Raw genomic sequence first — 15,585 nt, forward strand, 5'->3', positions numbered from 1 at the left:
CACTGTGCCCCTGATATGCATTATACCTCCAGATATGCCACTGTGCTCCCTGCTTTGCCTTATACCTCCAGATATGCCACATGCCCTGCTGGTATGGCACTCTGCCCCCCTGACTTGCCTCCCTGATATGCTAGTCTGCCCCCGCAAGACTTGCCCTGTGCACCAGACTCCCTGGTGTCTAGTGGGTGAAGGTTTGCACAATGCGCGTAGACAAACCTCTGCTGCCGGCACTTTTGCTGGAGCTTCTACGACTGAGCACCGGAAGGTCATGTGGTGCCGGTGCGCCATCATAGAAGCCCCAGGGGAGGTGGAGGGCAGTAGTAGAGATTGTCTGCGCACATCGCACAGACGCCTCCCGGCTGCCAGAAAGGAAGATCCAGGTCCCCTGCAGCGCTGCGGGAGATGCTCCTCTCTGGCAGCCGGTGAACATCCGCACGATGCGTGTAGACAACCTTCACTGCTGCCAGCACTTCCGCCGGGGCTTCTATGGTAGAGCGTCGGCGTGACTTTCTGGTGCTCCATCATAGAGTATCTAGTCTATGTGTGATTTATAGACCCATGAACAAATAGAAGAGTTAGATAATCTATTAATAGAGGAAATGTATACAGTGACATTATAGGGGAAAGTTCTAATCATGCTCTACTGGAATTTTCAAGTAGTTGGAAAGAAGCCAACTCATAAGGAGGCCAAATTAGATTTAGTGTTCACAAATGGAGATCTGGTATCAGATATTATAATAGGTGAAAATATGTGTAAAGGAGTCATTATGACTGGAGTGGTTTAAATGGAGTCCACGAGAAATTGGATTATTTAAAAGTTGAATTATTGAAGGCAACAGAAATTGCATTAGGCAATTTAGTTAGTTGGGTTAAAACCCAAAGACGTAGAAGAGATAAAAGAGCTAGCGGGCTCCCTCTTTAAATATTTTTGTTTAATATATATATATATATATATATATATATAATTAAGGAAAGGGGCCTCAGGAAAGGGGCCTCAGTTGGGAAAAAAAGGTTAACAAATCATTGCTTATCTAGATTTCCGTAAGGCTTTTGACAATGTCCCACATAGGAGACTTATCAATAAACTGCAATCTTTTTGGATTCCAATACTGTTGATTAGACAGTGCCTGGATGACAGATAAGAGTTGGTTGTAGTCAATGGAGTATATTGGGAGCAAGGTCTTGTTACCATTAAGGTAACACAGGGATTGATACTTGGACCCATTCTCTGTAATATTTTAATCAGTGATACTGCAGAATGTCTTGAAGGTAAGGTATGTCTTTTTGCTAATGGGGGGATAAGCCAAAAGGCAAATGCCTTAGGTAAACTAGAAAATTGTCAGAGCTCTGGCAACTCACCTTTAATGTGGATAAATGCAATAGTATGCACCTAGGGCATACAAACCCAAGGACAGAGTACATAAAATTTGATACAGTCCTAACCTCGACATCTGAGGAAAGGAATTTAGAAGTAATTATTCCAGAGGACTTGAAGGTATTAAATGTAATAGAACAGCAGGTAATGCTAGCATAATGCTTGGTTGTATAGGGAGAGATATTAGCAGTAGAAAGAGGGAAGTGCTCATGCCGCTGTAGAGAGCACTTCTAAGACCTTACAGTACTGGAGACCGTATCTCCAGAAGGATAGAGATACTTTAGAGAGAGTTTAGAGAAGGGCTACGAAACATGTTTTTCTAGGACAGACATTTTGTATATGATAAAAAGTTAAATTTAAATGTTTCTGTCATATTCAAACAAGTTTTTAAATGTATCTTCAAACCAGGCTAACTGCTAGATCGGGAGATCGGGCATTTGTCTGGTGTACTATATGGTTGGTCCGGCCCTGCTCCAAACAACCTCCAACCTGTTCACCTTAAATAAAGATTTGCAGCAGCATAACTCAGAGCCCTAACCACACATTTTTTTGTTTTTCGGTTAGTGTTGAACACAGTTTTAAAATTTTAATCTGTAAATCGTTTATATCCTTTGTTTTCAGAAACAAAACCAACAAGGACAAAAAACTTTTTATTTTAATCTGTATTCAGAAGTTGACTGCAATTACATAAAATCTGTTGAAAGTAATTTTAAAATGGCATTAGAGGAAAGGCAGAGAACAAATGTCCAGACTGACAATTGCACTTTCATAGAGTATACTTTTATTAATAGATAACACTTACTATTTCTTTTTAAAACCTGTTTGTGTATGCAATCAACTTCCTACACATCATTTAATTATATATATCAGTGTCTACATAATGAAAACCAGATTGCGCTAATTCCATTAGTGCTATTTTCCTCTGTTACAAATATCGTACTGCTCTCTAGAGCTAAATTTGCATTCTCCTTCTATATTAAAAGATATATACAAATTGGAAAGATAATAAATGTCAGAGCACAAAAAGCATATTTTATCTTTCCACAAGAATCAAATAATACTTTGGCATTATATTAGTTTATGACAAAGTTAATTTAAAAGAATAAGAAATGCATTAACCTGCTACTTCTGTAGCCATGATCATTGGCATTCAAATGCTTATCAACTTTAACAATGAGAGCTGGATTATCTACTAGGCAGACTAGAGTTATGCCTAGAGATCCATGAGACAATTGTCATATTCATGAGTCATGTCCTCTTTGAGACAATTTGCAAGGGTACTCATAAAGTGTTTGCTGTTTTTTTTTTTATAGAATATAAACCCTATTTGCTGGTCTTTGAAAAAAAGAACTAGTGCTAAATTGTCACTTACTAACATGCGCTAATCAAACGCAGACAATTCAATATTTTCACAGAAACTGCCTTGTTAAAAGTCCCTAATTATAAAGTGTTATTAGCCTACCTGAAGTTGTCTTCACTTCTTCTGTTGTATTTCTTAGACCAACAAATGAAAACTGATAAAGTCTCCATGACCTGACATCTCCAACCTCAACAGAACTGCGTTTCCATTGGTAAATAATCTCTTCTTTTGGATACCCATCTTCAATGAAATAAAAAATAATTATATATATAGAAATAGAAAAAATATTGTTTTTAAGGCTGGAAAAGCACATTTTCTTTTGTGGTTTCACTCCTTCTATAAACATCTGTCAATGCGCCAAATTATGCACCAATAAAAAGCTAATTTATAGCTTATGGCCCTATTTACACATATTACGCTTACTCAAGAGACTACTAGCAAGTTCAATGTCTTCATTAACCTTACACAAGCCACATGTTTGCATGGATACCTTATTACTTAAATAGTAATCTGATACAATGTGTGACAGGAAGCTCGGTATGCAGGCCATTTGGTGCCTGGTGGGCCATACTGTTTCTCCAATGGCAGATTGGGTACTGCAGTGTGCAGCTGGGTACATATGGGCACACTAAGGACACTTAGTCATCCCTAGTCCCGCCCTGTTAGTATGTTAGAACTATTGTAGGTTTGTGGGGATATTTCTTTTATTACACTTATTATTCCAATGTTGGTGTTTTCTTTTGGATGTGGTAAGTGAAGAGAAGGGCCCATAGTAATTATCTGAGATATTGTGACAATATTGATGGTGTGGAGGAAAGTGGCTTTAAATATTAAATATATTAACACATTTCATTATCCTAATTTTGGTGTTTTCTTTATTACCGTTTATGAATAGTCACTTCTGAGTATATGCAATGGAGCACAGACGGTACAACTCAGGTCCATAATGATTATCTGAGCTTTATGGGCATGTTTTTTTTGTTACAATATTGATTTACATAATTTGTTATAATGATTGTGATGCAGATGGAGGTAGTTTTTTATAGGAGATATATAATTATATAGAGTTGAGCTGACCCTGCATAATGTATAATTCAATGAAGTGACATTCAAGAAATCTCACTGATATAAATATTTTTTATGTGTGTCCCTCCAAGCTATTCTTGCAACAGAAACTCAGCAGGGTTAGTTGTTCATAATGTAAAGTGAAATCAAAGAGGTGAAACTGTAATACGCACGTGCTGTAGACTGGTTGTTCTCTCGAGTTATGAGAGAGTTGTCTCTAAGAGTTATGGGAGAGTATTATTTTAAGTAAATTGCATATACATATTTGTCTGCAGGTATTCATTTTTGCATGTTTGTGTCTTATTTGTTATGACAATTGTAGTTGGAAACGCATTTTACTTTCTCTTTAGCTAAATTTGGTTATGTATGAACATCTAATTGACAGGACGGAATGTAGATTTTGGATTATTTGACCTTCATTTATTCCATCTGGCTACACACAATGTTGGTCAAAAGACTAGAAGCAATTAATTGTATATAACTGAAAATATATAAACATACATACAGCTAGAAAACTCCAAGGGACAAGAATGTTCATCCATTGGAAAGTTGTGTAACTGCAATTGACACTCTGCATCTATAGTAAGTCTGTGGATAAAACATATTTAAATTATTAGCATTTGTGTTTTTACAGAATTATTGTACTGTGATATTGTCCTCATTACTATACAATGTGCGCCTATTACATCTTTGGCTGCCTTTTAGAAAGTTTGTATTTTTCTTTTTTCGTGATATGCTCCCATTGTAACTGGATGATCTTCATGCTGTTCCAATTTGTATGGTCAATAAACGTTTATTGCAAAAAAAAAAATAAAGACTGAAACGTTGGCCTGCAACAGAATTATTACATATTGTAGCATGGCATTTATTGTTACGTAATGTTGGTACAGGTGTGAGGAGATTGTTTGTTTTCTTCTATTTTATTATTGCTTCAGATTAGAGGATTTTAAAACAAATATGAAGAAGTTTAATTTCCATCTCAAGCAAATAAATAAAAAAAATGTCATAACAATACAACATGTGTGCCACCAACCTGGATCAGCGCCCGCTGGTACGAAGGAGAGGGAGACCACCTTCTGCCAGTCTCCAGCCACAGCTGCCTCCACGGAGGAGAGGGAGACCGCCCTCTGCCAGCCTGCAGCCACCCCAGCCTACACGGAGGAGAGGGAGACCACCCTCTGCCAGCCTGCAGCCACAGCAGCCTCCACGGAGGAGAGGGAGACCGTCCTCTGCCAGCCTGCAGCCACAGCAGCCTCCGCGGAGGAGAGGGAGACCTCCCTCTGTCAGCCATCAGCCACAGCAGCCTCCAAGGAGGAGAGGGAGACCCCCTTCTGCTAGCTACCAGCCACAGCAACCTCCACGGAGGAGAGGAAGACCTCCATCTACCTCCGCACGCACTCTGGTGGTTAGACCCAGAACCGCAGGCACCTATACTTATAGGCTAAGGTCTAGCCACACTCAAGATGGCTGCCGGATTCCACCAAACAGGAAGTGACATCAGCCTGTTCAAATTTTGGCCCCAATTGCTCCAATTGGTGCCTAGTCACTTCCTCTTCCTTTATAAACTCCCAGTGGACATTCAGACCTTGCCCTCTGATGGTCGTACCTATTCCTATAGTGTTACTCCTCAGTGCGTGTTCTGGTTCGTGTTTTCTGTTATTGACCCCGGCTTGTTATTCGTTTCTCCTGACCTCTGGATTCCTGACCTCGGCTTGTCATTCATATTTCGTGATCTCTGGTACCCCGACCTCGGCTTGAACCTGACCTTGTACTTATCCGTACCTTGTGTCCTACCTGCACCTCTGTCTCCTACCTCGCTGTGCGTGACAATGTTCAGCTGTATTAGGGAAAACTTCCTGGACGAAAGTTCTCCTTTTTCACAAATATGCAGCAATTTATTTTTGTTGGACATATAACGATAAATAATTTTTTTTTAAAAATATTATGCTTTGCAGGATTTCAGTGTGCTTTAGTGTTGTACTCCTTATTGCCATAATAACAAAAATGAAAAGCTTCACACCGTTCAAATAAAATCCAAAGTTAAATTTATAATTTCATATGCCAGGATACAGAAAAATATTAATACATTTAATGAAAACTGGGGAATGATTTTTTTACTAACCTCTCTGAGACAAAATTATATAAAATTATGTATATTTTCTCTACCCTTCTCTTCACATTTTGGGGCTTTTTAAACTCACTGTATACCTAAGTCAATTTAGAGTGCATTTGCCATCATAAATTGCTATAATTTAGCTGTGCTGGTGAGTTAGTAACTTTAGTGAAACTGCAATTTTTATATAAAGTTTTCTTATATATATAAAATTTGTATGTGCCTGTAAATCTTTGAATATTCTGAATCCCCCGATGCTGGCAAGAATATAATTTTAGATACATATTTGCCAGAAGTCTAGAAAACAGTGGTGAGTCCTGTAACGGAATGGGCATAACCGCTAAAGTCGGCTTCCTCTGCTACTCCGACCGCTGAACCTCAAGCTTATTATTGGCCAGGCTACTGTCTTCGCCTCATGAAACATCAGCCGAGACTAGATGCTTGAGGGTAAAATAATGAACTCAGTTTCATAGAAAACACAAGGGTATTTTTACACAGGGGTACTTTACATACAATAGTAACAGCCAAACACACATATTTCTCAATCAGGGCCTTCTTTGCACACAGTATTTGCATTCAGTCCCCATCAGCCCAGTAAGGGGTCGCTATTCTAGTCTGTGGGGAAGATGGTAAACACAGGCGGTTCCCTGACATCTGGCCAAAACCGGCTGGATATCAGATCTTGGTGCAAATACTGGCCATAGAGGTCTCTGTCCTGTAAGTCCTGACCTGATGATGAGTAACACACCACACACCAAAATGGAGGTACCCCAACTCTGTGTCTGAGCTCCAAAGTCTTTAAAGACTCTGTTAATTAGGGAAACATGGTACTCTGTACCCACCTCCCCAAAAACAAAACCCTTACAAGGCCAGGAGCCATAGTCTGTAGGGAGGTTGCTGGCCCCTTAGGTTCCTCCAGGAGCCCAGGGCACAGAGGCTTCCGTGAGAAGTCCAACTTGTCTTTTTTTGTCGCAAACCTTGTAGTTTGTTATAGTGGATATCAACTGGCTAGTATTTTACTTTCTTCGGAACAGCTATCCGTAGATTACAGACTTTCAGTCTAAAGGTCAGACAATGTGAACCACTTGATTTATTGCACCCTGAAGAAGATTTGTACTACTAAAGTATTTAGAACCTGAAGATCATTGTCAGAAAATAAATAATTCCAAATACATCTATATACCTAAGAGTGTAAAGAACTCTTCCATCATTCCATATCCGCAACATTCGGTTAGGTGTTGTTATCCAGTGTGCATCTGCTTTTTTTGAGTTCCGAAAAAATGTGTCAGGTATCCAGATCTTACCAACCATATTACTATTCAGCCGGAGTACCTTTATTGTGCTATTGAATTTTAGACGTCTGTCATACCAGGTTTGCGCAAAAAATATGTCAATGGTATACTCCTGTGTAAGAAAATAAATAAATTGAAGTTGAAAATCAATATAATATCACACATTTTTTTTACTTTTTAAAAACCAAATTGCATAGCATGACATGTGTGCAAAGAAACAATTTCCTGGTTACATTTTAAAACAGTCCATATAAACTTACAATTATTATATCTAAAATAATGTTTGATTTGTCAGGTTTTTTTAAATAGGGTTTTTTGATATAATTAAGCAGATTCGATTTATTTGTTTATCATATGCAGAAATGAAAATCTAACTTGCATCAATCTGAGCCTTGCTTACAATTTTCTCTGTAAAACATTAATAATGTGTGAAATAATACATTCAATTGGCGATTACAGAATTTTCATTATTCTGTGATGATAAATATGAAATTCTTGCTTTGTGGATCCAAAAGTATAGAAATTATATTATTAACTGTTCCAATGTACCTCCAATGTTGCATATTTGAGTTAAAGGTCTACACCCTACTCTAGCCCTATTTTAATGTCAAATGCGTAATGGTGTAAATTTGCAATGGACACCATGTATTTTACTAAATTCAAATGCTGCAGGTATTCTTTAGTTATTGGCGTTTGAAAATAAAACTTAAGTTACCCGCTCCCTAGGCTGTCTCCGCTGAAAGAAGGAAGCATTTATATGTAAACTTCTTGCACATGTTTAGCAGCACTACACATTTAATGATCTTAGCTTCCCTTGAAATCAATAGGTGTTGCAGCATCCAAAGACATGCATGTTATCAAAACAATGATTTTTAAATCTGCTGTTAATCCCGCTAATTTCAATGGGAGCTGCCCAGAAAAACTTTCTAATTCAATCAGTTTCATGGAGCAAAATGTAAAAAGATTTGTCCTATAAGAAAAATACTTTTTCCTTACAACTTACATTCAGACAATAAAATCATTACAAAACATTCAAATGGATTTAAAAAATATAAGGGTTCAAAGATGTCTGTCAGTCTGACAATTATGTTCACCTCCTAGTTTTGACTTTATCATTATTCTGGGGATTAATGAATGTTATTTGTCAATTGTCTTATTTACTGTTTCCAAATAATGATAGTTAGAAATGTAAGTAACAATATGCAGTTGAACCATTTGTTTTCCACTTTTATGTTTTAAAAATCCTTTGCTTTTTAATATATAAATTTTGGACCCTGATGCAGCTCTATATAATAAGAAACGGAACCAGAAAAAATGTATTAATAATAGAGTCATTAAACTTACAGGCCTTAAAAAATCTCTTTCCCTTCTCGCTCTCTCTCCCCTTTTCCCTCTTGCCATGTTCTATCTCCTTCCCTCTCTTTCTATTGCTTATACATTTATTCTCCATAAATGTTACAACATCCGTCCTGCCTCATGCCTGCCTCTCCTTAACATCACAACATCTTTCCTGGCCCATGCTTCCCTTTCCATTATCTTAAAAAATTCCCTCCTACTCCTTAACTTGAAAGACTGAGAGGAATGACCTAAAACAACAAGCGGGACATATATCAATTATAGTGTAACCTTAAAATTATACTCACCATATTGATAGCATTTACTGGCCCAATGCTGTTTACATACATGTCTGTGTGAATTACTGTTGGCTTTACTGTTAAAAAGAGCAAAAAGAAAAACAGAAAACATGTGTAAACACTAAATGTAATTTGAAGGTTAATTATCAAAACATATAGTACGAAAAAGTCTCATCTCATTTTTACTTATTTTACTATCGGTGACAATAAGAAATGTGCTTTAGCCTAGATATAGTGCTTCCAGCCCTTTTACACATTCCCTCACCACAACTTCCATCATTTTTTGTGTGACAACCCACTTCTTCGTGCCACTATACGGGTGTAGAAAGTGGTAAGAATAAGACAGGGACTCCAGTGGAAGGTTTCCTTGTTTCAGCCATTTTGCAATAATCCTATTTTTTAGAGGGGGGTGGCATCTGATCCCTACGATGGTTGGGCAAACCACGGTGCTCAAAATTTGATTCCTTTTCTTGATTCTCATAAATTTGTTCTATTGTCTTTTTCAGCTTGTAGGGATAGTCTTTATATGGTTAGTGTCTCATGGTTTACCTACTTACAGGTATGTAGTTTTGCTATTTCCCAACTGACGTTTTTTGAACGGGTGGAATGGACTAATCCTCTGGATACACAACTTTGATTGCCTTCCTCGAAGCTTATCACCACTAAATTTGTTTATGGTAGTGCCCGCATTTCTAAAGGCGTGGATGACTCACTGCTCGGATGTTAATAGGTCAGATTTAATCAGATCTACAATATCCACGTGTAGGATACTTCGGGCCAGCACCTATGTTGAAATGCAGTTAAAGATTGTTCATCAGGCATCTCTCTCTCCCCTTTGCCAATTTCTTATGGGAATACTGCCCTCAGATTCTCTCCCCAAGTGTGGTCTGGAAGAAGCAGACCTTTATCATAACTTCTGGTCGTGTCCCCCGATACGCTCTTTCTGGTGTAGTATATGAACTTTTCTTTCCACCCTAAGTGGCAGTGATCTTCAAATCACTCCAGAGGCTGCGATTCTTGGGCTTTTGTCATTACCTGATACAACACATGTTTCTCTTACATGTATCGACCTGGCTGTGGCCAGAAATACCATACTATATCAGTGGATACACCCTGAACCACCCTTATTGCTTCTGTTACGTACAAAATTATTATTCCTGTTTAGAATGGACTGGTTAGACACATCATTGAACAAAGAAAGACACCAAATCGATTTTTAGGTTTTTTTACACACTAGACATTATATTGAAACGTCAGATATGACAAACATTCCAGCATACGTCTTGGTTTAGTGTAGAGTTGCTCTATAAGACATTCAATGGTTTACTTGACAACGGACAGAGTGTGACTACATAATTGAATTTATCTTTGTTCTTGATAACCATGTTGCAAGTCAATGTTTGCGGGGAGGGAATTACAGTTTAGAGTTTTCTTGCTAGACACAGTGTTCTTTTCTTTATATTCTCATTCGATGGTCATTTGGGGGATGTTACTGGGGTACTGTGTCATTTTGCAATGCCACTTGTTTCTTATTATGTTGTACTCTGGTTTCCTTGTTTTTGTTTTTATCTTTGAAAATTCAATAATAAATTCAATAAAATTTCTAAAAAGTAGAAATGTGCTTTAGCACAAAGTTGACTACAGAAACATAGACTTTTGATAAGATACCATTCAGCCCTCCTAGATCTTTTTTGTCTTAAAAACCTCAACCCCTTTTGTTTCTTGGTCTGATTTACAGGATAGTGTTATGCCTATTACATGCCTGACCTGCATTAACCTATACCACTTCTGCTCAAATGGTGCTACACTTACTGCTTTACTTACACCTTACTGCCTTATTAATGAAATGATAGTTCCTTACATTACATCTAAACTACTTTTTCAAAATAGTATATATCAAATAGTGTGGTAATACAATTCTCTGTTATGGGAATTTTTTTTATTTACATTTTTGTATGCTTGCATTTTTATTTTAATTACCAAACTTCAAATTTGCACTTTTCTTGCACTAGGCTAACTCAGTGCCCTGAGATGATAAAACATATTGGCTTTAAGGGATGCTAAGGACATAATGAATGCCAGTGTAGACGACATGTAGTGTGCATGGCTCCCAGCTGGACAACCAAGATCTCTAGCAGATGTTCTTGTAGCAAATAAACTTATTTTGCCAGATAACAAGCCTTTGAGCCTAATTAATGAGATATACTACCAGGTAAAAGTAAAACAAATATCTACAGATATTTGTCTTCATTGTTTTGTTTGTGTAATTATTGAACATAATTACAGATAAGTAGTGTAGAATAGAAATGCAATGCATTTAACCTCTTTCCCAATTAACGTCTGATTTATAATCCTATTAAAAGAGAACTATTAGAAGAGTGTTGGTTTATATTTGCTACCTATTCCATTAAGGTCTGAATAATGCCACCAATGACATTACTTATGATATGATTGTATCTCCTTGGTAAAATTATGAAAAATGCATTTCTATTTTTGGTTTTATGTTGTTCCAATAAAACTGTTTATACATATCCATCTAATATTATTACATAATAGTAATATTTCAATTACAGTTGATTGTAGAATATGTTTTTAACTATAGGTATTATTCATATTCCTTGTGCTTTTATTCACTATACCAATGTTCCTTTGTCTTTTATAATATGATAAACAAAACCTATGGTTTTCTTTTCAGGTTTTATTCTTAGTAACACAATATACTCTAAGTGTGTAGTATACATAATTCCATCTGGTGGATCATTTACATGCTCATTGAAGAGTTACATACATGAATTGATTGCAAACATACAGTTTTTAAACGCAACATTATGTAAATTATAAACAGTAAGTGACACTCTCTTTCTCTAGTTAATCAAAAATGTATATTGCAAGCAGCACACACACACATATATATATATATATATATATATATATTTAACATGGAGTCTAAACCTAAATGATTACATCTCCCAAGAATCTTTTTGGCTCAAATCACATGCAAATGTTATGACATTAGACCATAAAAACAAGCATGAACTATCACTAGGAATAGGAACAATCCATACTAAAACAAATTAGTGTTTCCCTATGCTATGTCACATTTAATACACAATCAGTAATAACATATAGCTGCCTAATATGGTGATGTCTTAGTCTCCAGATAAGGTTTCTGACAATTTTATGACTATAACAAAATGCTCTTCAGTGATGATCTACATGACTTTATAAAATTATGTATTCAATATAAAATTCCTGTCGCTAAAAAGGGGGCCCTTTCTAAGTATGCTTATGTCATGCTTACATTATTTCATATTTCAGTTAACTTCACTGGGATTATGACCTATATGGTGGTTAGGTCCACCACTGTTTATCACCAGCTCTATGCGGATGTTATGGGACTACACATTTTCTCTCCATCCATCCTTACTAGGCCATTCTTGTATGTATATATGTATGTGTGTGTATATATATATATATATATATATATATATATATATATATATATATATATATATATATATATATATATATATATATATTAGGGCTGCAACTAACGATTATTTTCATAATTGATTAGTTGGCCGATTTTTTTTTTCCGATTAATCGATTAAATTTTTTTTACATTTTTCATTTAATAAACAGGATGTTAAAAACAAACAGCAGGCCCAGGCTTCCAACACTGCCTCCCAGATATGCCTTATACCCCCTGTATGCCTTATACCCTCTGTATGCCTTATATCCTCCAGATATGCCACTGTGCCCTCTGATATGCCACTCTGTCCTCCCCCAGATATGCCTTATATCCCGCATATGCCAGTGCCCTCTGATATGCCATTTTGCCCCAGGGTATGCCTTATACCCCGTATATCCCACGGTGCCCCCTGATATGCCTTATAATCCCCAAAATGCCCCTCTGCCCCCATGATATGCCTTATACCCCTGAATATGTCCCCCCAGACTTATCCTCATAGACTCCTTGGTGTCTAGTAGTGGCAGCCGGTGAACGTCTGCACGATGCGCATAGACAACCTCTGCTGGTGTCCGACACTTGCTCTGGAGCTTCTGTGACACCGGTGCTCCATCATAGAAGCCCCAGTGGAAGTGCCAGCAGTAGCGGAGGATGTCTGCGCGCATCGCACACCAGCGGCCAGAGAGAATGAGCCGGCGAACGTTGCGCAGTGCGCACAGACCACCTCCACTGTGCTGGCCGTTACTTCCGCCAGAGCTTATATGGGGGAGCACCGGAAGGTCACGTCACCTTGGTGCATCATCATAGAAGCTCTGGCAGAAGTGGAAAACAGTAGCGGAGGATGCCTGCGCGCAACGGACAGACACCCTTCGGCTGTCAGAGAGGAGGATCTGGGTTCCCTGCAGCGCTGCGGGGGATCTGGATCTTTGTGTTATTATAAGATATATCTTATAGCGTTATTATATTTTTCAGAGCAATAAGAATATTAATAACAATATTAATATATATAAAAGTAATATTGTTATTTAAATCCCACTGGGCATGATAGCAGTGTGATCGCACACTGTGTGGCCAACGTGCAGGTAAGTTGCGTGCACGCCGGCCACTTTAATTTCACTAGGCGCCTTAAATGTTGGTCTGCCGGCGACCGGCGTACGGACCGGCCGGCCCACTGGGAAACTTCCTGGTATCCCGGTGGGCCAGTCCAGTTACAATACCCACAAGTTGTGTGATCTACATCTATTCCCTGTACTGTACCGTGCCTGTTTAGCAATATTACAGGTGAGTTAAAAGTAATGATTTGACATAATGACAGCACCTGTGGGGAATGACCTGAGATAAATATGACTAATGGATGAAGTTAAGATGATAATTTAGAAGGCAGACTAAAGAAATGTGTGAAGCAATGAGTTATCTATGGTTATCTATATTATATGACTAAAAGTATGTAGACACCACTCCTAATGATTGAATCTGGGTGGGTGTTTTAGGCTCACCTATTGCTAACAAGGGTAAACATTTATAGACATGTGATCTCCATAGACACACGTTGGCAGTGGAATGGGTTGTACAGAAGACCTCAGTAGATGATGCTACCTTTGCCATGAGTCAGTCTGTAAAATGTCTGTTCTGTTATTGTGAAGAGAAAGTGTCTAGGAGTAACAGCGGCTCAGCCACAAAGTGGTAGAACATGCAAATTTAGTGGGGATGCCAAGTGCTGAAGTACGTAGCAGGTAAAAATCTTTTGTTTTCTGTAGCAATGTGTAATACCAAGCTGGAGTGGTGTAGAGCACACCACCAGTGGACTCTGGAGCAGTGGAAGCGTGTTCTCTGGAGTGATGAATCACATTTCAGTATCTTGAAAGCTGATGGAGGGACCTGGGTTTAGCGTATGCCAGGAAAATGCTAACTACCGGAATGCATTTGGTGTGGGGGGGGGGGTAATTGTCTGGGGCTGTTCTTCAGGGATTGGATGAGGCCCCTTAGTTCCATTGAAGGGTAGTGTTAAAGCTACAAAAGACATTTCAAACAATTGTATGCTGTCATTTTTTTTAGCACTAGTTGGGAGAAAGCCCTTTCCTGTTCCAGCATAACTGTGCCCCTGTGCACAAGGCAAGGTAAATAAAGACACTTTTTTACCAGTTTGGTGAGAAGGAGCTTGAGCACCTTACATACAGTCTTGCTCTTAACCCAACTGAACATGTTTGAGATGAATTGGAATGCTCATTGTAAGACAAGCTCTTTAGGATAACGCCTTTCAAGAAGAGTGGAAACCAGGGAGGGTTACTCCATATTAATGCCCGTGGTTTTGTAATGGGATGTCCAACTAGTAAATATAAGTGTAATGGTCAGGTGTCTACTTTTGGTCATATTGTATATGTTATTCAGTTGGATATAAACATATGTATAAGTGTGCCATTTTCACTTAAAATAACATTGTAATTTTACCTATTGTTAGACAACTTCATTAACTCTTTTAAATTAAAACATGCTTAAGCCACACATACCTCCAATATCGGGCCTCAACTTGTTATCGTACCCCTTCAAAAGACCATTTAAAATAGATGTGACATCATTATCATGAAATTTCCGTGTCAGAAGCCATGTCTTATTTGATGGAGCATCTTCATAATCTTCATCCTCCTTTTGAACTGAACTAAGAAAAAACATTAGGTATACTTTTAGTACATATATAAATGCTGCATTAAAAAAACAAGCTTAGTAGCTGATATTATGACATACTAAAAGAATGGTTAAAAAGCGTCCAACTCTGCTGTGAAAATGTGTAATATATGTAATTAGAATTATATTTCAAAGACAAACAGAAGGGATGAAAACATTAAAATTTAACTTTGAGACAGAGTTTACTCTCCTCACCTTTCAATTGAACCTGAAATGTTAGCAGAGCTTCATAACCATGTTTATCTTATATATAAAATGAAAATAAAATATAAAAAACTACTGAAGGTGGGTAAGCTGACCAGTTGACTTAATTACACTCTTAAAGACACCACAAGAACAGACCAACAAAATACGATCAAGGTAACATTATTACACAGTTCTAATGGAAATTATTTAGTGTTAAAGTGATGCTTTTAAAATTGCAATAGATTTATTGTTTGCCACTTTCAAGTATTAAAGGGTATTGTTACTCACCTGTCCTCGGTTCCCACGTTGCCGCAACAGCCGCCGCGGAGGAGAGGGAGACCCCCCTCCAACGCACGGCCACCTCCACAGCAGCCACCACGGAGGAGAGGGAGACCCCCCTCCAACGCGC

General features: G+C 37.9%; 1 protein-coding gene across 2 annotated transcripts in view; it reads right to left on the minus strand.

The window, feature by feature from the left end:
• Positions 1–14,957, minus strand: part of LOC149282567 (gamma-aminobutyric acid receptor subunit gamma-2) — a 31,174-nt gene extending 16,217 nt beyond the window's left edge. The window contains exons 1-5 of one of the 2 annotated variants that reach the window (XM_089498045.1): positions 14,816–14,957; positions 8,849–8,916; positions 7,097–7,317; positions 4,306–4,388; positions 2,838–2,975 (exon numbers count right to left, since the gene is read on the minus strand). In XM_089498045.1, the coding sequence (XP_089354171.1) occupies positions 2,838–2,975; positions 4,306–4,388; positions 7,097–7,317; positions 8,849–8,890 (484 nt within the window). In that variant the 5' untranslated portion in view covers positions 8,891–8,916; positions 14,816–14,957. Of the gene's footprint in view, positions 1–2,837; positions 2,976–4,305; positions 4,389–7,096; positions 7,318–8,848; positions 8,917–14,815 lie in introns of those variants that run through there. The other variant, XM_089498044.1, reaches the window with a different exon arrangement.
• Positions 14,958–15,585: the final 628 nt, after the last annotated feature.

Source organism: Sceloporus occidentalis, unplaced genomic scaffold, assembly GCF_023333645.1.
Source record: "Sceloporus occidentalis isolate IW3139 unplaced genomic scaffold, rSceOcc1.0.p SCAF_112, whole genome shotgun sequence".
In the NCBI taxonomy this organism is placed as follows: domain Eukaryota; kingdom Metazoa; phylum Chordata; class Lepidosauria; order Squamata; family Phrynosomatidae; genus Sceloporus; species Sceloporus occidentalis.